The sequence below is a fragment of the Callorhinus ursinus genome, unplaced genomic scaffold, assembly GCF_003265705.2.
Source record: "Callorhinus ursinus isolate GAN/ISIS: 27379988/994484 unplaced genomic scaffold, GSC_fseal_2.0 scaffold7, whole genome shotgun sequence".
Classification (NCBI taxonomy): domain Eukaryota; kingdom Metazoa; phylum Chordata; class Mammalia; order Carnivora; family Otariidae; genus Callorhinus; species Callorhinus ursinus.
Genome location: NW_027397069.1, coordinates 40,488,695 through 40,510,891, shown reverse-complemented (window position 1 = coordinate 40,510,891; position 22,197 = coordinate 40,488,695). Strand labels below are relative to the sequence as shown.

General features: G+C 37.2%; 1 protein-coding gene and 1 long non-coding RNA gene across 6 annotated transcripts in view; one reads left to right on the top strand and one right to left on the bottom strand.

Moving 5' to 3' along the window:
* DIAPH3 (diaphanous related formin 3) overlaps positions 1 to 22,197 on the bottom strand; it is a 488,952-nt gene that overhangs the window by 369,355 nt on the left and 97,400 nt on the right. For all 4 annotated transcript variants that reach the window (XM_073894471.1, XM_073894473.1, XM_073894474.1 and 1 more), the window contains one exon: positions 10,312 to 10,442. In XM_073894471.1, coding sequence (XP_073750572.1) covers positions 10,312 to 10,442 — 131 coding nt within the window. The remainder of the gene's footprint in view (positions 1 to 10,311; positions 10,443 to 22,197) is intronic.
* The window catches only part of LOC112826838 (uncharacterized), a 67,907-nt gene that overhangs the window by 16,324 nt on the left and 29,386 nt on the right, over positions 1 to 22,197 (top strand). Inside the window, exons 2-5 of one of the 2 annotated variants that reach the window (XR_012378773.1) lie at positions 2,458 to 2,727; positions 3,776 to 3,867; positions 8,673 to 8,894; positions 10,303 to 10,411. This is a non-coding gene — a long non-coding RNA (uncharacterized lncRNA). The remainder of the gene's footprint in view (positions 1 to 2,457; positions 2,728 to 3,775; positions 3,868 to 8,672; positions 8,895 to 10,302; positions 10,412 to 22,197) is intronic. The other variant, XR_003209060.2, reaches the window with a different exon arrangement.

Sequence of the window (22,197 nt, the reverse complement as noted above, 5' to 3'; positions counted from 1 at the left end):
CAAAATTTGTATTTTTAATTCTTTACTTAACTCACCACGCAATGTATTTGGTTTTGGTTTTGGTTTTAAAAAAAGAAGGCTCCACACCCAGCTTGGGGCCCAACACAGGGCTTGAACTCACGACCCTGAGATCAAGACCAGAACTGAGATCAAGAGTCAGACGCTTAACCAAATGAGCCACTCAGGCGCCCCACCAAGCAATACTTTCAAAACATCATAACAAGGCCAAAAAATTAGTATAAAGAAGAAACTACATAGACTCTTTGTATGTAGGATACTAAATAACTAGGGAGTGTTATGGTCTACAGTTCAGTAATTTTTCCACTGAATATATACGTATCTTTGAGAAAGAAACAGAAGTATTCAGTAAATAACATCATACTGATAACGGTTATAGATTTGAACATAGAAGGCTTACGTTCTCTAAGGACACAGACAATTATCATTGAAAAGCGAAGTTTCTTGTATTTCACCTCTACGGTCGGGAGCAACTGTACAAGTTTAAGAGCAGTACTTCCTCCAAATTGTTATAACGCTACCTTTTGTTGTCTGTTAAACAGTAATCTAGTCTTTTTGAATAGTTTTCAGTCACATATTCTTTTATGCTGAAATATCAAACTACTGTATTTTAAAAAGGTTTGAGACCCTATGTTAATTGTGACTGACTTTACATATGAATAGAATATTTTTTGAAAAAATTAATCTTGGCTATTCAATTGGCAATTTATATTTTATTTTATATAGACTAGGAGATATATATATTATAAAGTAGATTGAAAGGATTTTACAATTCTAGGACCTTTCAGGTCAAGTATAAATTGAGCTACACAGCTCTTATTCACCGTGTACAGAAAATATGTATTTCTCAGTTAAAAGCAATTACTATATTTTCAATGTACTGTACTTTTATTGTTAACCTTGCATTCAAAGTCAAAGCTTTTCAGACACAGAGTTAACTTCGAAACCAAATAATTATAACACATTTTAATACATCTACAACCCAAAACCAAGCCGTAGTATGAATGACAATACACAAAAGAGAAAGTCTCCTACCAGGGGGGACCATTCAGTGTTCTGGAAGGTCTCTCAAAGAAATTACACCAGCTTTGGAAGGACTGTGAAAGCAATGGAATGTACTGGCATGCCCTTTAAAATATCAGGTTAGTACTCATTTATGAATGTTAATATTTTCTTTCAGGGCATTTTTCATTAATATTTCATTCTTTTAAAAACACTTTGGAAAGGACTGCAAAATGACCTAAAATTAAGGTGCATTTTCAACAAATATTTCTTTAATAAGCAGTATTAAGGGTCATAAATTTATGAATCCTGAATGTTAATTTAGACAAATACAAAGCATATCCTAAGACACGTGGTATTGTCTAAAGAAATAAAGAATATTAACATCCTACCTATACTTTGACTTTTTATTGGAAACATAGAAAAACTACTTTGAAGAAGTCAAAGTGTATCTCCCTGAGAAAAGTTCTGTAAAATATGCATCCAACTAATACTTTTAACCTACCACAGACAATGTTTCTATGATTTCTATGGTGCACCATATTGTCGATTCCCTCATCCCAGCTACAGCCAACCACAATGAAGTCTGCCATGGACTGTAGCTTTTGTACTGTCGGACACATCTCTCCTCTCCATTTCTATTCCTCAATAGCTGTTATGAAACCCATTTCCTTTGCCTTATCCTTCCAAGGCAGCACTCCCTGCTGAAGGCAGCCTCCCAGGGATCACTCATTTCTTCTCTCAGGACTCTTGATATAAATGCTCATTCATCCTTCGAGGTTTTAAAAATCCTTTAATCTTTCAGACTTCAGTTCTTTTATTTATTCCCATAGTCCTGAACCTAACTTTGAGGATATAATCATCATGCAGTATTTATGTCAAAGAAGCAAGCAGCTACACAGAGGAACCAAGGTGTTTAAGCAGCAATGTCTAATAGATTTTTTTTTTTTTTACAGTGACATAAATGGTTTATATGTGCTGTTCAATTTGCTAGCCACTAGCCACATGTGCCTCTTGAGCACTTGAAATGTTTTGGATGTTCCCCCCGACCCCCCACTTATTTAAATACCACAACTAACTAGCAGCTACCTTATTAAAACAGCACAGGAAGGAAGACATAGAACCACCTGAATAACTTGCCTCTCTGGTATCATTAATTAAAGAACAAAAAGGGAGGGGAGGGAGGGAGGAATTTAAGAATGTAGATCACGAAGGAAAATCTTTACTCCTCTTGTCCACTTCAGGAATTATCACTATTAATAACACCATACATCCGTACATATTGTTAATTCTCAAACTTTTTTCTAAGACTTTTTTAAAAGAAAATTTTATAGCTCATGTCTTACTTTAAAACTCTAAAGCATGTCAGTGGAATAAAAATAAACTAGAGCATATTATTAGAACATTTACTATTCTCCTCCTTTCATTTCTACAAAGGGAGAAGCCTTCTACTATGTTCCCCAGAAGAGAACATTAGGGATTACTCACTCCATCTCATTATGTGAAGATTTCCCCACACCTCCACTACCCAGAAGGACTGAAGTATCCAACTGGTGAAAGTGGGGAAGGGATCCTGACCCTGACCTACAGTTGTCTGTTCTTCCTACTCATGACAACGTGACAAGTTTGATTCAGTGGCAATAACTACACTTCACCTTTGGAAGTCCCAGTTGTGCTCTGCAACTTAGCCTTTCTAGCAGTTCAGAGGTTAGTCCTAACCTCACTTCAGTATCTACTTTAACATATTCAGAACTCAAGGTTAACAAAAGGGGTCTATCAGGATCTCCACAGAACCAGTAGTTTGCACGTATAGTGTAAAACAGGACAGCTGTTAGAGAAAATGAAACAAATGATAAAAGTTTTTTTTTTTTTTTTTTAATGGCATCGAGGACTAAGTCATAAATAGAAAATGAAGCTCTTTGGGAGGCAAAACAAAAGTGAGATACTGAAAAAGTATCAAAGTCAATGTAGGGGCTGAGCACGAGACCATTTATTTAGCAGGACTCAACTGACAATCTTCAAATCGAGATAGTTTCAGGAAATTCAGAGCAGGATCGTCTTTTGTATTCTTAGAAAGTTTATGACCAGACCCTACTCCTGTAGTCTGGTCCTAGTAGCAAGATAAAGAACCTACATATCCAATGAAACTAAAAGCTGGAAGGAATGAGGATTCACCCTTTACTGATCTATACTGGGTCCCACTAAATAACGTACAGATGCTTGACCCCTGTCCTCGCTTCCCGTCTTCCCCTTCTGCTGCTCTGTTCTAGTTTCAAAGGGGCTGACTCTGGAGGCTTCAGTTCCCAGGGTTTGTAATCAGCTGTTCCCTGCTAGGTTTGAGCAGTGGGAAGAAGGAAGAAACAAGGGTAATGCTCTCCCCCACCACCGCCTCGGAGGTTTCTCTGGCCACAGCTGCATCTTCCCCATGGATCCAGTTTCTGCCATTCAACACCAGACTGTTAGATTCCCGAAGAGAGTTCTCTTTCTCTCCCTCCAGCACAGGGGAGGAGCAGCTTCATGCTGCCACTAATCATGTGTCTCACTGTTTCCTATTTGGTTTCTCAGTCTTCCCATCAGTTATTTAACCAATTGTTGGTTTTAACTTAAAAAAAGAAAAGAAAAGAAAAGAAAAAGCCTTACAGCGCACTCTCTAGCGTCTGTCTTCCTGTTAGGACTCTGACAACATATACGTTGCACAAAGATACATACATGCATATGTACAGTCTCATTCTGTTCCATTCCATCTCCTTCCTAGGAAAGCATCTTTGGTAAGACAGACAAAAGCAACAGAGACTCCTCTAGGATCATAATGCAGTATAATTAAGCTTTAAGAAGAGGTCGTTCTTGGTAAGAGAAAGGTTTGACTTGTCCATGTTGTGGTTTAAGTGCTCTGAAGAACCTGTAACCCCCCCACCCCCACCCCACATAACATCATTTAGATCCACTGGAGTAGGGGCTCTGCAGACAGGGGAGAAGAATGAAGGATGAAGGCCTGAGGGACCGGCAGTGACAATCAAGGAGGGACACTAAGTCTTCTTCACTCAGGGAACAACCTACCCCTCATCATATGCACTGTCCCTTCCCCCAACCCTGGGACGGACAGAGGATGCAGGAAACCCAGACTTTCTACCCATTCACTCCCTCCATGAATTTCTAGGACAGCTTTGAGGACTACTACTATATTCTACAAACCTCTAATGTCAATCCCTGATTTTCAAAAAGATTAAAAACACCGCTTCACCCAGATAAAATGAGCCATGTCAAATACTTATTTACCACATTAATGAGGGAACCAGCAAGATGACGACCCTGGTTCAAAAAGAATTAGAAAAGTCAAAGAATTTAAAGTGACTTAAAAGATAGACAAATGCTAATTTAAATACAAGACTGATATCCTGCAGAGCAATAAAACAGCAACTTCTAAGGTTCATCTTTAAAAAAATAAATAAAATAAAAGTGTTCGGGTGCCTGGGTGGCTCAGTTGGTTAAGCGACTGCCTTCGGCTCAGGTCATGATCCTGGAGTCCCAGGATCGAGTCCCACATTGGGCTCCCTGCTCAGCAGGGAGTCTGCTTCTCCCTCTGACCCTCTTCCCTCTCGTGCTCTCTCTCATTCTCTCTCTCAAATAAATAGAATCTTTAAAAAAATAAAAAAATAAAAAAATAAAAAAATAAAAGTGTGCAACAGTAAGGTAAAATAAAATAAGAATATTAACATACTAACATATGCACTTAAGAAATCTGGGGCAAAAACACTCAAACTATTACAAGAAGTTCACCACTGACCAGCAGGTCTGACAATCAAATTGACAGAAAGGAGGAAGGCTTTTACTTTTCCATTTATATCCTTCTGAGAAATTTGGATTTGGGGCAAATTTAATACTTTTTTTTTTCTTAAACTAGAGATCTAACAAATATAGTGATCCAAAGGGTCACCTATACCCCAATGTTTATAGCAGCAATGTCCACAATAGCCAAACTATGGAAAGAGCCCCGATGTCCATTGACAGATGAGTGGATAAAGGAGATGTGGTGTGTGTGTGTATATATATATATATATATATACACACACACACACACACACACACACACAAATGGAATACTACCTCAGCCAACAAAAAATGAAATTTTGCCATTTGCAATGACATGGATGGAACTAGAAGGTATTAGGCTAAGCGAAATAAGTCAATCAGAGGAAGACAATTATCATATGATCTCACTGATATGTGTAATTTAAGAAACCAAACAGAGGATCATAGGGGAGAGAGAAAAATAAAATTAGATGAAACCAGAGAGGGAGGCAAACCATAAGAGACTTTTAACTAAGGAAACAAATGGAGGGTTGCTGGAGGGGAGGGGTGTAGGGGGATGGGGTAACTGGGTGATGGGCATTAAGGAGGGCATGTGATGTAATGAGCACTGGGTGCTATATGCAACTGATGAATCACTGAACTCTACCTCTGAAACTAATGATACGCTATATGTTAATTGAATTTAAATAAAAAATATATAATTTAAAAAAAAAAGTAGAGGCAAATCAAGTCACTTTCTGACAAGAGTTTTACCCTCAAAAGAATTTTGTCAAGGGAACCTAATGATATACTTGAAGCAAGAGTAAAATCATCAGAGACAAATGAAAAAGACCTAAGAAGGAATGATTATATGCGTGTGCAAACATGTATACATACACACTTATTTGTAGTTTAACTCAATAGTAACAGCTAATCTGTGATACTGAAAAAATTAAAATATCACACAAAACTAACATGCAAATTAACTGAGGGTGACTGTTATTCTTAGGTTCAAAATAAAGGATATTGCTTATTCTTGTCCCTTTTATGTACATACGTGCATATGAAATTTCCTTTTTGAGTGTGTACAAGTTAACTTTCTTCTCTAAGATCAGAAAGGGAGTAGGTCTTCCAGATTAGCAAGGAAAAAAGTGACATGAAAGATTTAAAAACCTAGGCAAGAGAATTTAAGGAAGAGGAGAAAGAATACAGAAAAGGAACAAAGAGCAGAAGAGAGTATGGAAAGGGAGATGAACACGGTCAAAGAAGCATAAACTATTTTACAGAGGCTATGAAGACAAAGATTATCAGAATTGTTTTAAAAAGCATTTGCATGCTACTTACAATAGCTTTGCATAAAACATAAGGAAATAAAAAGGCACGAAACAGTATGAATTGTGAGAATATGTGAGTAGTTGCACACATCAACATATATAAATCTATGAAACAGAGAGGAAAAAAGCCCCAGAAGAATGCATGAAAGATGCCGCCATTGCCACCAAGTTCAAAACAACATAAAACCAAATAATACATGAATTAAGAAGACCTATATGGTGAAACTACAATGAAAAGAAAAAAAAGATAAGTCCGAAATTCAAAACAGTGCTAATCACAGCAGTGGGAGAAGAGGACATAAAACTTAGCAAGGATGCATGGGAGCTTTAAAGTTACAAGCAGTATTTCTAGCTTAGCCTCATTAGTGCTTAGCCTCATTAGTAGGCAAGTGGGTACTTGTTTTACTCCTATGACAAAGCCTTTTTTATATATTTAACATTTTATAAAAATAAGATTTTGAACAAGTATTGATAACTTCAAAATATTGGTCTTGACTTTTTTCTCCAGATCACATTGATACCAATGAATACGTTGATCTCGTTGCTTGCCACAGCCTTTTCTATTTGTCTCTTTACACGTGTGGTCCATGGCACAAAGTATGTCAATTCCAAAATTAGACTCTTCCACCAGCTTTGTGTTTAAGCCCAGAAATGGAGAAAAATTAGATTCCAAACATGACACTGATCAAATGGAATAACGACCCGCAAAAGCTGTTCACTTGCCTTGCAGTAAACGTACATTTTGCACATTTTTCTAAAGTGATTTTTTGAAGTTATTAACTTTCAGACCTAGTTCCAAAACCTTAGAAATTTAACAAAAAGATGTTAGCAAGAAAATAGGTCTTGTAAACTTCAAAATGTACATGTTAACTGTAAGTAAAGGAAAATAATGCCTAAGATCACAACACACGGGACCGGATAGACTGGATTTTGAGACAGAAATCGTGCCTTTGACAGCTGCATCAAATTGAGAAAATGAAGATATATTCTGTAACTAATTTGCTATATGCATAGATGAGTATGGACTAAAATGCTAGATATATCTATCATAATAATGTTAGTGTCTACTCTTTTACGTTTCCACCTCAAAGTGTTCAATAGCTCAAACATAATTGTTGCCCATGTCAAGATCCATTAAAAGTTATAAGTGGCAATTTGAAGAAGTTGGTCTTTTCTTGTATTCCAAAAGTAAAGCAACTGTGTCTTTTAGCTTAAAACGGTCACCAAGAATATTGAATAATCAATAAAACTTCAAAACAGAAGAATTCTGTGATCTTCAAATCAACTCTTCATAAAAGGTGGCAAATAACATGGTATTTAAAGCACCGGTTTTCATATAATTCACTGCTGTCTGGATGGTAAAATGTTGACGTGGCTCATAATTGGTAGGCAGAGTTTCAGAAGTGGATAAATGGCTCTAAAAGTATTGCATATCTGGGAGGGCGTGGGGTGGAGAGAGGTTTCCTTCTTGTTCCTTGATTTTTTTTTTTTTAAATAAAACCCAGTCCCAAACCAGCGTGGGAGAATCATCATTAATCAGTTCACATGTTTCACTCTCACCTCTATTCACAGACATTGAAGAATATTTTAACGCTGATTTACTACAGGTCTAACAAGGATCTCAAAAGCTGACAAAGTCTAATTCTTTTTCTCTTGAAACTGAGTCACACACTACACATTAAAAATACATGTATATGAAAAACCGACTTTAACAATAGTAGACACAAAACTAATAGCCAAGTCCAAAGATTTGAACATAGGCAGAATTTCAACTCTTACACATCCAGGAAAGTCATTCCCCAAATTGAAGCACTGCACACAGATTCTTGAGTCTCCTCTCGTCTCTCTAAACCATGTGCCACAATTTCAGAAAAACCTCTCCAATGGTAAGATTTCTATCATTTTCGATTAAAAAGACTTTTATAGGAAACATCCACAGCTTGTAGATACCTGCTAATATATTCTAGAATTGGCCTTTCTTGGAAAAATAATTCCACTTTCTAAAATAAGGTTCAAGTGAAAGAGACAAAGGATTATTTCCCAGTAGTTTAAAGCAAAATCACATAAAATTGTATCCACTGGAATATACATGAATTCGTACATAAAACCCTTTCACAGTTTTTCTTTTGCTACCATTTTCATCTAATCAAATTATGGAGATAAAGGGAAGGGTCTACTTCTAATTAAAAAGCCATGAATAAATCCATTGCTCAGTGGCTGCCAGATAAACTAAGACATGAGTGCATCTTCCCAGTCAACTCCGAACACCCTCTTCCTACTTTTAAACTCCTTAAGGGCGTGGGTCCGCTTTGCTATTTACCCAAGCCCCGCATCTAAGACAGTGCTTGGTAAATATCAGGTGCTCAGCAATTATTTTTTAAATATATTAAAGAGGTACAGATTAAACTGGAAACCAGAGCTCTTCACGTATGATGATACCTTTCAAATTCCCAGTTCAACTTAGTCTCTAACAACAGCCAAGGTAAAACTGAAGGAAACTAAAATTAAACTTCATGTTTCAATCAACAGATCTTCACTGAGGACTTATGTGCTGTGCACTGTGCCTGGTTAAGAGAAGTACATAAGACATATGAAGTCCCTGGCCTCCTGCCCATCACACTTCCATCTAAAGAACAGTCTGGAAGTGGGGTAAAATGGAAAAACAAAGATAAAGTTGAAATATACCGAAATATACTTTGTTCACTTTTCATACTCCTCAGTTAAACCTCACTCGCTTTCATGTCTCAGCAGGTAGGGTCTTTTTGTTTTAAACAGTTGTTACTGCCAAGGATTTTTTCATACTGTAGCCAAACTTCAGAAATGTCCAGAAAAGTACTAATCAGAGAGGATATCAAAGAGATTCTATTATATATTATTAACTTCCATAGTCATTTTAGCCCTAATATGTATTTATATACAAATAAACATACATCTAATATAGATATATTCTCACACAAAAACAAGCATTCATTTATTATACAAAAGAAGCCAAAACTGATCTACCTTAGAGCCTTGCTGCTCTGAAATCCTGATTTTATCACTGCTCATTTTTTTTTAACAATTTCTGCTTGAAATTTTTCAAGAATATCCTGAGTTTAAAAGTCTAAAACCTGATTTACAGAGACATCTGTATTAGTGTTGCCAGATCCAAGACACCTAGATAAATTTGGATTTCAGATGAACAACAAAAATTTTTAGTGTTAGTATGTCTGAAATCCAGATTTTATTGGGCATCTATTTTTACTTGCTAAATCTGGCAATATTAACCTATGTGCTCCTATAAAGATATTATTTCCAATAAAGAAAAAGTTAACTAATGGTATTTCTATGTCAAACAAAATTTTAGCCAATATGTATACAATACCAAAATTCAGAGTGAAACTCATTTTTTATTATGTTATGTTAATCACCATACATCATTAGTTTTTGATGTAGTGTTCCATGATTCATTGTTTGCGTATAACCCCCAGTGCTCCATGCAGTATGTGCCCTCTTTAATACCCATCACCAGGCTAACCCATCCCCCCACACCCCTCCCCTCTAGAACCCTCAGTTTATTTCTCAGAGTCCATAGTCTCTCATGGTTCGTCTCCCCCTCCGATTTCCCCCCCTTCATTCTACCCTTCCTGCTATCTTTTTTTTTTTAACTCAGTTTCTAATCATGATTGTTCTCTTTTAAAAAAAACATCATAAATTTAAAAGAAAAATTTTTTAAGATGGGGGGGTAGAGCATGCACGTGAGTGGGCGGAGCAACAGAAAGAGAAGGAGAGAGAAAATCTCAAGCTAACTCCCAGCTGAGCACAGCCCAACGTGGTGCTCCGTCTCATAACCCATGAGATCTTGACCTAAGCCGAAATCACAAGTCAGACGCTTAACCAACTGAGCACCCAGGAACCCCAGTTTTTTTAAATTTTAAGAAAAAAATAAAAATTTTTGTTTTTAAGTCCATAGGGTATGTATCACTTGGTAATAAATACAAAAAGTACTGACACTATATTTCATCATGCATATAAATATTACATGTTCACTTTTTATCTTGAGACAATCATTGATGTATATACCACCTATTTGCAGGTACATGAAGAAAGTATTAAATAAAAGTAACAGATTAATGACATCTGTTTAATTTACTAACATGCCCCAGTGATGTTTGGACAGATGAATTACCTCACAGGATTACTAGTCAAAGACACGCGGAGGGACTCCAGACATGTGACAAGTCTCTCATCTGCACACCCCATTTTCAGTTCATGGATGAATTCCTGAGGTGAGATCTGTCGCCTACTCTTAAGACTTCCCTGTAAATTAAAGAAAATAAATTGACCTTCATTAAAGTAATATCAATTACATTAATCCCCCCTTTCATATTAGCAGATACACATGACTACACTGAGTATTATTTTGAGGGAATGATTTCCTTCTGCCCACAAATACAAAGCATAATCCAGGATATTCACAAAAAATAAAAACATCAAAAAGGTTTGCAAATTAAAAGGACTTTTTCAAATCCCAAATATCATGGAAAACAATCAAGTATTTACTACAGAAATATCTGAAAATATAGTCCTCTATTTTAGGCCCATGCAAAATAAAAAGCAAACCTCAATACAGGAACAACCCTCTTAAAATTAGTATTCCAAGCACCACAAAAAAGGGCCCTAAGTCATTAATTGACTCAACTACCATCAAGTGCCCAGTTCTAAGCACAGGATACACAGAGATTATCAAAACCTAGGTCTGGCAAGAGAAATGCAAGCAAGGAAATAACACTTCTCAGCGCAGTCTAATTCCTATAACGGGGTACCAAGGCACTCAGAGGAGGAAGCCCTAGCTTGGTGGAGCAGATGAGGGAAGCCTGAGGAACAGGGAGAAGGGAAGTCAGTTCAGGACACTAAGAATTGGGAACTCCTTCCAGACTACCACATGGCATACATGTACAACCACAAAGAAAACCAGAAGCACTTAAAACAGAATGAGGATAGCAGCCAGATCATGAAGGGACAGAGCACCACTCTCCAATTAGATTTTCCAGGGCAGTTTTGGAAGGCTCACTGTGGCAGATTGTAAGAGTTGGAGTTCGCTCATTATGCAATATTTAGTACCTACTAAGTGCCAGACACTGTTCTAAGTGTTACACATAGAACAGTACACAAGGGACAAAAATCCCTAGATGCATGGAGCTTTCTTCTCCATGGAGAAAAAGCTAGGCAGACAATAAATGAAATAAGCAGGTAAAACAGTTGCTTTGTGGCTAGTAAAAAGTGCTCCAGAGAAACAAAAGCAGAGAAGAGGATTAAGGAGCCCAGGAGGTGGTTGGCAATTTCAAACAGGGTGCTCACAGAAAAGACTCACAGAAGAATCTGAAGGCCTCAGACTTGAGTATTAGAATAAAGGTCTAAAGGAGATAGAAGTAAGCATACTGGTAACTGAAAAGTTGTGATGGAAGGGACTGTACCCTCACAGGCCACCAAAGGAACTTGACTTTTACTCTCATACCAGAAACATCAGAAGACCTATTAAGAAGACACATAGTCCAGATAGAAAATGATGAGCATGATGAACAATAAAGTCCAGAACCGTATCTATGTCAGTTACAGATTATACATCCAAGGGGAAGGAATTAATACATGTTCAAAAGCAGGTTAGTAGGGATGGCAGGAAATGAGATGCATTTTTTTCATTTCTTTCTTATTATTAATTTGACATAATATTGTCCAAGGAAACATTCCCAATAATGCAAAATAAATTAGCACTGGAAAGACTGATGGTTTTCATCAACTGCAAAGTGGTAATTTACTAAAGAATATTCTGAGATTTTGCTCATAAAATTAAGAAAAAGTGGAAAGGGAAAATGAAATGGTGAAAAGAACAGTGAAAATAAGCACTTTTTAAAAAAATCAGTGACTATCATTAAAGAGAATACATTTAACTTGTACTGACAGCATTTCTCAGTAAATTTTTCTGCTTTAAATTACTAAAGTATTGCCTGTTCAACACAGAAAATTTGGAAAACAGAAAATAGGGGAGAAAAAGTGCCTCAAAATGAGTATTAATTTGATATTTCTCCTTTAAGTGTTTTTTTCGTCATGTAATATGTACATAATATCCCACATATATTCATAAACACCTGTACTTTACTTTCAAAAATATTAGAGCATATTGTTTGGTAAGCTTTTATTTTTAGTCATGTTTCATAAACATATCCCAGTATCTTAAATGAATTTTTTTTCCCTGCCTACAGGCTATTAACATACCTAATTACTTACCTAATTTAGACCCGTATCACTGGGCATGTAGGTTGCCTAGCATAATTTCTTGGTATCTTAATTTTTCAAGTTTCCTCTCAGGCCATATTGTCAGGCCAATATTTTTATCCAAATATATACCAACAGAAGTTAAACCAGATGATCTTTTTGTAGTACTTGATATTTATAGTACTTGATTCAGTACTCTGAATTTATCACTGAAATAATTATGATGGGGGAGAAGGGTTCAAAATAAACCAAAACTGAACAGATCAATTGATTCCCTTCAACAATAAATGGGTAAGACCATATAGTCAATACTTTTAAAATATAAGAATAAAAAGCAGTAAATGCATTAAAAAAAAAAAAAAAAAAAAGCAGTTACCTCCCCCACCACTTAACCGTATCTTTCAGAGGCAATCATTTTCATTCCCTTAACTGTTTCTTTTAATGGCTACTTAATATGTCTAAATAGCAGATTACTCTGATCTCTCTAAACTACTAAGTTTTCAGTATTACCTTTGACTTCTATTATGAAAGCTAATGATTTAGTTATCTTAAAACATTGTAATTTGTACTCTTCCACCATCTGACTATAGTGAAAGGTAAACTCAGTTGAGACAAAAGAGGTCAATTCCATGAAATGAAAGTTCTAGGAGATCCAGAGATTTCTGGATAACTGAACTTAGTAGTTCTTTAGTTTGTTTCATGACACGAAATAGAACATCATATACCCCCATTCATAAAGTCTTCCAGCTACTCTAATTCCCATGTTTGTCACACCAACATGTTGGTCCCCCTAAAAGTGAGAACACAAGCAGCACGTTGGCTCTACCATTCCTATTCAGTATTGTACTGGAGATACTAGTGTGGTAAGGCAACAATAGATTAGGAAAGTAGTAGTAAAACTGTATTTGCAAATGAAATTATCTACATGAATTTAGCAAGATCACAGGAATAAAAGCTCAACCTTTTTTATTTCTAAATACTACTCACAGTGGGGAAATAAAATTTTACTACTTATCATTTTTAATAGCATCAAAAAGCCCTCACAAAATAATCAGGCAAATTTTCAAAAGAAGAGAAATACTTCTATTCTGAGAAGTACAAAACATTGTGAAGAGGTATTGAAGGTCGTGACCTAAATAAATGATGTTATGCCAGGCTCATGGATCAGAAAACTCGGTACTAAGACATTGTTAAGAAATACATTTTCTGAGGAACAGTCTATATATTCAATATAATCACCATCAAAATCCCAGCAAGTTTTGCAGAAATTGAGAAGCAGCTTCTAAAATTTATATGGAAATGCAGGAACGCTAATAGAATAACTTAAAATAATAAAGTTGGGGGGATTTCATCTGATTTCAAAATTTACTATAAAGCTACTGTAATCAAGTTAGAATAGTATCAGTAGAACAGAGTCCAGAAATACACTTGCACCTACGTGGTCAATGATTTTCAACAACGGTGTTAATGGAATTCAATGGGGCAAGAAGAACCTCCTCAACAAACAGTGTCGGAAGAACTAGACATCCAAATGAGAGAAAGTGAACCTAGACCTTAGACCTAAATGTACAAGCTAAAATTTAACGTCTACAAGAAAACACAGATGAAAATCTTCACTACCATCAGGGAGGCAAAGATTTCTTAGGACAAAAGGCACTAACTATAAAATTGATAAATTAGACTTCATCAAAATTTAAACCTTCCATTTTGCAAACAACTCTTAAGATAGTTTCATTAACACCATGAAAAGCAAGCCACAGACTAGGAGAAAAATATCTGCAATACGAGCTAAGATGTGTACAGTCTGAGACTTTATCCTACATAACAAGCTACATGAGTCTGTTACTGGTTTGTAAGTGCTGGTAGAAAACATATGAGTCCTTAGTTAGGGACAAAGGACTTTATTATACCTCTACTGGTTCCCCAAACCACCAAGTCCCGTATGGGCTCCCTGACGGATGCCTGCGCATGCAGTGGATTGCATTATAGGACACTAAGCTTGGGGGACTCACCAATTTTATAATGAATAATAACAAGCCTGCTCACTGTCTACAGGGAGACCTAACCACCTCTCAAGGCAGCTCACTGCAAACACAAGACTGAGAAATGGTTTGGGTAAGGAGAACTCAGGCCTTCCATTCTTGAGGTAACCAGAATAAATATACAGGGATACTCAGGGTCCATGGCGGACTGCCTCTCCCAACAACAAATGTATCTCATAAAGATCTGTATTCAGAACATTTAATGAAGGCCTACAACTCAGTAGAAATAAAACAGCCCAATTAAAAAATGATCTAAAGAGTTTACCAAAGAAGATATATGAATGGTCAATAATCATAAGAAATGACATTCAAAATCATTTGTCACCAGGGAAATGCAGTTTAAAACCAGGGGGGGAAAACACAAATGGAATATTACTACACACCCCCTAGAATAGGGAGGATGTGAAGCACCTAAAACTCACTCACAATACTGGTAGAATGTAAAATGGTATCACCACTTTGACAAAAAGTTTGGTAGTTTCCTTTAAATAGACACAGAACAGGGGCGCCTGGATGGATCATTCGTTGGGGGTCTGCCTTCAGCTCAGGTCATGATCCCAGGGTCCTGCGATCGAGCCCCACATCAGGCTCCCTGCTCAGCAGGAAGCCTGCTTCTCCCTTTCCCACTCCCCGCTGCTTGTGTTCCCTCTCTTGCTGTGTCTCTGTCAAATAAATAAAACCTTTTAAAAAAATAAAAAAATAGAACAGCAGACTCAACAATTGCACAGCTAGGTGTTAAGCAGGAGGAAAAACCAACAACAAAATAATTATTCATACAATGTTCACAGCAGCTTTATTCGTAAGAATCAAAGACTGGGAACAACACAAGCATTCATCAAGTTGTGGTATATCTTTACAATAGAATACTATGCAACAATAAACAAATTTACTGATAATGCAACCAGACATTAAAAAAAAAAAAGAGTGCTGAGTTAAATCAAGAAAAAGTACATAATGTATGGCTGCATTTATATGAAAGACCAAGACCAACCTGTCAATCTTTTGTCCAGCGACACTCTCAGGTTCAAGGCAGTGAAGCATATCTGTAAAGTTTTAATTGTGTTTGGGTGGAAGGTAGGGGTAAAGACAGACAATATTTTAAATGGGGGCAGTAAGCAGATTTTTACCAATCTAAACTGGGAAGGACAGAATAATCTTACTGGCTAAAAATAATTATTACAGCCATAGTTCAGTGTTTCCAGTTTGAGCTATTATCTAAAAACTTCTGCATTTTCACCTGAGATTCCTTCCTCTTAATACCCTCCGCTCTCACCCAAATCCTCACCATCACCACCGCATCCTGGCACAGGCCTACTCCTACACATCAGATCTGGTTTGAGACTAACTTCCCGGGACAGGCCTTTAGTGAGCCACAAAAGGTGAGTCCCCCATCTATGGATTCTATGTTCTTAATGCTCACCACTGTATTAAAATAATTTTAACTACCATTTATTATGTGAAGGATATTTTGAGCACCTACTCTTTCCAGACCTTGTTTACATTATGTAGATAGATGATGTAGATACAATGCAGATACACTGTTTACATGAAGTCCAAGTCAAAGACAACTCCTATCTAGGTTTTTGGCCCAAGCAAAAATGTGATGCTGTATGCTTAAATGGGGAAGATGAAAGAAGCAAAGTAAGTGGTAGGGGAAGTAGCTATTTGAGAGTCCCAAGTCTGAGCAAATGATATTTTCCTAAGAAAATAACATTTGAGGGGTACCTTGGCTCAGGTCATGATCTCAGGGTCATGAGATCAAGCCCCATGTCAGGCTCTGCACTAAGCAGAGTGTCTGCTTGAAATTCTCTCTCTCTCCCTCTTCCCCTCTCCCCATTCATGTACTCTCTCGCTCTTAAATAATCAAGGAAGGAAGGGAAGGAGGGAAAGAAAGAGAAAGGGAGGGAGGGAAGAAGAGAGGAAGGATGGATGGGTGGATTTGAGCAGAGACCAGAATGAAGTTGGGGGGTGGGGGGGGGCGGGAAATGTGGAAAATCTGCAAGAAAGGTGTTTTGAGCCAAAGTAAAAGGCAGAAAAGAACTGAGTAGATTCAAAGGACAACAAAAAGACATCTCAAAATGCCAGGGAACATGACAAAGAGTTGTAGAGAACAAGGAGACACACAATAAGCTGGTGGCTGGTCCTGGAGGCAGGGGAAAAACTGCAGTCTGAGTGCCAAATGTTTTTATAGGACTCTTGAGCTAAGAGTGTTTCTTACATTTTTAAAAGCTTGTATAAAGGAAGAGGAGGAAGAGGAAACACGGGCACCAGCACAAGTAACTGAAACCCTGGGTGACTTACAAAGCCTGAAATGTTTACTGTCTAGTCATTTCATACAAAAGTTTGCTAGTCCCTGAGGGGGTCTTACAAACCATGGTGAGGGCTTTGGGTTTTATTCCGAGGGAATGGAAAACTACTGGAAGTACCCAGCAGATAAATTTTAAGATCTATTAAAAATCGAACACTTTTAAAAGATTATTCTAGCTACTGTGTGGGAACAGACTCTAAGCAGCAAAACCTGAAACAAGACAACCAATTAGAAGGCTGGCATTCTGTCTGGTCAAGAGTTGACAAGTAGCCTGGTACAAGAAGCCAGTGACGGAAGGCATGAGATCGGCTCAATATGAAGTTAGACCAGACAACACTAGCTGAGAGTTTGGAGGTGAGGTGTGAAAGAAATTCAAAGATGATGCCAAAATTTTTGGTTTTTAATAACTAAGTGAGCAGCGCTGCCATCTACTGCTCAACAGCAGCATGAATGGTAGATTGGGGATGAGCCTGGTCAGAAGGTCAAGGGGAAAGCAAGAATGGACAACTCCTTTGAGCAGATTTCCATAAAGGAGAGCAAAGAACTGGGGCAGCAGCTGGAGGGGAACCTATAGTGGGATTTAGGGGGGTGGGGTAGGGAGCAGTTGGAACCCCACCATGTTTGCATGCTGATGGGAATAACCAAGCAGGGGGAAAGTAGGTACAGATGCAGGAAAACAAACAAGGAAAGAAAAAACTCTTAAGCAGATGACAAGGGTGTGGCCTATGATAAAAGAGGAAGGGCTGATGATACACAGTCACCGGTCAAGTGTATCACTGTAAGAAGAATCCAAGCACAGATGAAGGGAAAAGACTCAAGTAGACTGTTAGACCTGGTGATCAGGAAGTGAGGTGTGAAAGTTCTATTCTGATTGCATCGACCTTCTTGGGGATAGAAATAGCAATATAATCGGCTAAGAGAGAGGACACAGAGTGAGAGATAGAAGAAACGTATGAAATCTTTTTCAGAAAGTCACGAAGTGCACTGGCAAGGGCCATGTGGTAGGGTTACGGGCTAACGTGTCGACTGTAGTCATTCAGAAAACACTAGCCAGTGTGGCTGCATGCTTCCTCCCAGCTGCGTGCCATGTGAATGTGCAAAGGCAGAGAAGGTAGGAAGTTGAGTTTGACCAAGGGCAGAGTTTATATGGACCAAGAGGCGAACAGATTGTTACTCAAGGTAACAATGGAGTACGTGTCTAAAGTCAATAAGGAAAGAAGGGCGTGGTGGTTAGAAGGCAACGGACATAAACAAATGGCAGAGTCAATGAATCAGCAGTTCTAAAACGGTTATGGAATTCTTACAGTGGGAATAGTAAGTAAGCACAAAGATCAATAATACTCAGAGTCTGTAAACGATATTTATAGGTGGTATTTTAACCTGAGGCAATAAGTGGTTGAGATTGGGTAGAAAAACAAAGATTGTTGGAACTGAGAAATTCAAGGAAATGAGAGGATGGAATGTTGGATGGATCCTCTAGGTGAGCAATGATGTCAGTAAGGATGAGGGCAGCGGCAGTAGCAGGAAGAAAAGCAAAGGTTAGGGAGCCATATGAATAAGAAGGGAGCTATGACTAAGATGGAGCCTGTCAGTACATGCTAGCACCTCTTTGTGTGAGGCCTTCTCCACTAAGGACAGTGTCTGCTGCTGCCTAATTCATGGCTCCGCCGTTAGTCCCTCGTAACATGCCTAGCATTCAGTGAATGAATGAGGTTGTAATAAAACCGAAGGTATGCATAGACTAAGGATTAAAACAACAAAGGAGAGGAAGATAAGTCACCAGGAAAAATTTCTGGAAGAAAGAATACTTACTCAGAAAGGAAGATCTCAAATTAAAGACATAGGAAATAGACCAGATAATTGGGTGATCGGCTTTCGCAGGATTTCCCCCTTTATTAGAGTACTATCAACATACAGGTACATAAGAAATGAAATTGTGGGGAGAAATAGGACACATGAATAATCAGAAATATTCCTTTTAAGCACAGCTCTTGTGTTTCTTTCATTTCACAGAACTTCAAAGGAAGCAGGAAGTAGGGGGAGAGAGGAAGGACACCCACATCTGCCTATCTGATTCCATTAGCCATGAAGATGAAAATACTTAGAAAGCTTTATCCCCCATGGTATCAGAACACATTAGTGAGATAAGGATGTCTGCCTGACATCACAAAAATTAGAAGGATGTTTATCCAACATAATTTTTAAATCTTTTTTAATCCCTTAGTAAATTTTATTCTGAAATACCAAATGCAGGATAGAAAGAAAAGTACATAACATTCCCCTTGTCAGATTCCTTATTAAATGTGTTCGAAGGTACAAAAAGCAATAAAGCATATAAAAAATAATATGTACTTTCACCACTTACTTCCTTCACCATTTCTGTATTTCTGAAACCAAATATCCTTTCTTTTGCTACGTACTATTCAAGGTGATGGTAGTCATTTCTGTACCCGAGTCCATGCCTGCATTTCATCTCAGTTCAGGTATCAGACCTGCTCAGTAAGTTTCTCCATTATTCTATTTCATTTACTTGTTTGCAGAATTTGAAATACCTTTTCTATGATAAATTAAAAATACACCCAATTTCCAGTTACCAATAGACAGCATTAAAGAACTTACATTTTTTCAAATAATTGAATGATTCCTACACAGGTATGGAGAATCCACCCTTCAACGGTGGCCTAATTTTAAAAACAGTCAAACGGGCTATCTACAGAAAGTCTGCATGCTCTGCAAGAGGAGGACACCCCCTAATGTATATGTGGGTGAGGACAAATGACCTTTTAGTTCCTAGTAGAATGTCTAACACATGACAGTTGCTTTAAGCAAGTCTGCCTACATTATCAGAGACATCACAGAAGTTCGAAATTATTCTTACACACAACTCCAATCATTCTAAACTATTACTAAACTCATTAAATCATACCGTATTCCTCTTGGAATGTAGCCTGCACCCAAATTCCCTGTACTACCTCCTCAATGACAGGTAACGGTCGCTTACACCTAAACCCATAAAGAAAAATCAGCATGTTTTAACATGACCCAAAATATATAACCTCTAGCAGTTAAAAACTTAAAATTTGGGGGGACTGTAAGAAAGCACTGAAACCTTAACTGATTTTTATATGCAGGTACTAGACTCAAGATCCCTCTCCATGACATTCACTTTGTAATTTTTAGCAGGTAAACTGCAAAGAACAAAAAAATTCCATCAACATAATGCCAAAGGAGTCAAAAAGCCTAAGTTCTCATAGTGATGATAGTGTGTGCGTGTGTGTGTGTATGTGCGTGCACACACGGTCTTACATGGGTGTGTGTGTGCCTGTTTCTCTGTCAGTAACTCTAAGTTAACTGCCTCAGTTTCTCTTTAGCACTGTAACTCCTGTATTCTTGGAACCTTATTCAGGTGATGAGACTAGTGAAGACAAATAAGATAACATGAAATGTGGAGACTATTTAAAGAAATAGTTTGCACTGATAAGGACAGCATTTTAAGAAAACCGCAGAATCAGCACTGTGCAAAACAAGGTAAGCACAGTTGCTGCCAAGGGGGTAATTATAATCTAAATTACTATCATGTATATTGCTATTAAAATGCATTGCAACAATTTCCTTGCATTTTTCAAATGATTTCTAGCATCTCTAATGTCACTGATCAACAGAAACACTAAGCTGTCATTGCTGTATGAATTACTTGTTTTCAGAACATTTACAAGCCCCAAAGATCTCCAGTACCAATAAAATGTTATTCAGAGATGATATTATGCAAACTCATAGTAGAAACTATGAGCAATGAAAAGTCCTGCAGAAAGGGGTGTTCACCAACAAAAAGTTTAGCAAAGAGTTCCTTTTAGGAGTTATATATTTTCCATAAACATTCAATGAGCACCATTATGTACCAAGAACTCTGCCTATAATTTTGGAGTCTGCTTTTAACATACATTAAAAATAGCATACATTAAAAGTTTAGAATTATCAAGTACATTTTACAAAGGAACATGATAAAATACAGAAAAATCTGTGGCTCTCCCCCTCTCAGTTTCTAAAATAGCTCTACAGGAAAAAAAAAAAAAAATTGATCCAACACTAATTTTAGCCACTCAGAAATTAACCTGAAGTAATAAAAGAAAGTCAACACATTACATTCTTATTATCCATCAATACCTAACTAGCATCGACATCCCTTCTATTCACAGGAAAGCTTTCTCACATCGGCCCATTGCCTTCAATATGACACTTGAATTTTAAGACTATTTTGTGTATTCAAGAAGTGTTCCTTCAAGTGCTAAATACACTATCCTGCTATTATAGCACTTCCGCCTGGTTACCATGACCAGAACTGAGACGTTCTTTTAGTTTGTTTTTGTTGTGGTTGGGTTTTTTTTTTTTTTTTTTTTTTTTTTTTTAGAGAGAGAGAGTGCACAAGCAGGGTAGGGATGGCTAGAAGAGAGAGAATCTTAATCAGGCTCCACGCCAAGTGCGGGGCTCAATCTCACAACCCTGAGACCATGACCTGAGCCGAAATCAAGAGTCTGACACTTAGCCAAGTGAGCCACCACGGTGCCCCTGTTCTTTTAGCTTTTAAACCTCAAAAGGATGGACTGTTAACTGTCAACTGCTTCTACCCATAGCCAGAGAACAAAAGCCAGATAAACTATGGTGACCCACACACCATGAACACATGGCATGAACCATAACATGCAGTTATTAAAAAGAACAAGATCTCTCTGAACCTTACGGCATTATTTTCATGATATAGTTTGAAATGGAAAAATTAGCAAAGAATTTAATACCTGTGTTTATGAAAAGAGACGGAAGAAATAATCGGGAACATTCATGAAATTGTACCCCTTTGGGGAGTAGAGGGGAATATGGGAGGTAAGACGGGGAGAACACTTATGAGACAAGAGGTTAAGTGACAGTGCTTTGAGTCTACCTCTGTGTATGTTCTCACTTTTGCTTTTTCATATACTCAAAAAGGAAAAATTATGATCAAAGAAGATGGGAAGAAAATCCTAGTAAATGAATCCAAGTAAGTGAACCTAATTGTATTTCAAATAGATAATGATTTCAGAGAAATCAGCTAGAATATAAAAATCAAAGGTAACAGTATAAACTTGTGGTTTGAGTGAAAGGGAGAGGTATTTGGATACAGCTAGCTAAAAATAAGAAAAAAATAGATATAAGATGGGTGTATGTACACACATATACTATAGGTTTTCTATATATGGATTTACTTATATTTAATATTCACATACATATATGCAATTTCCAAATATGTACACATCCATATACACGTCTTATAAACATATAAACGTCTACATACACATACATACACACACACATACATATATATATACACATATATACATATATACACATATATACATATATACACATATATACATATATACACATATATACATATATACACATATATACATATATA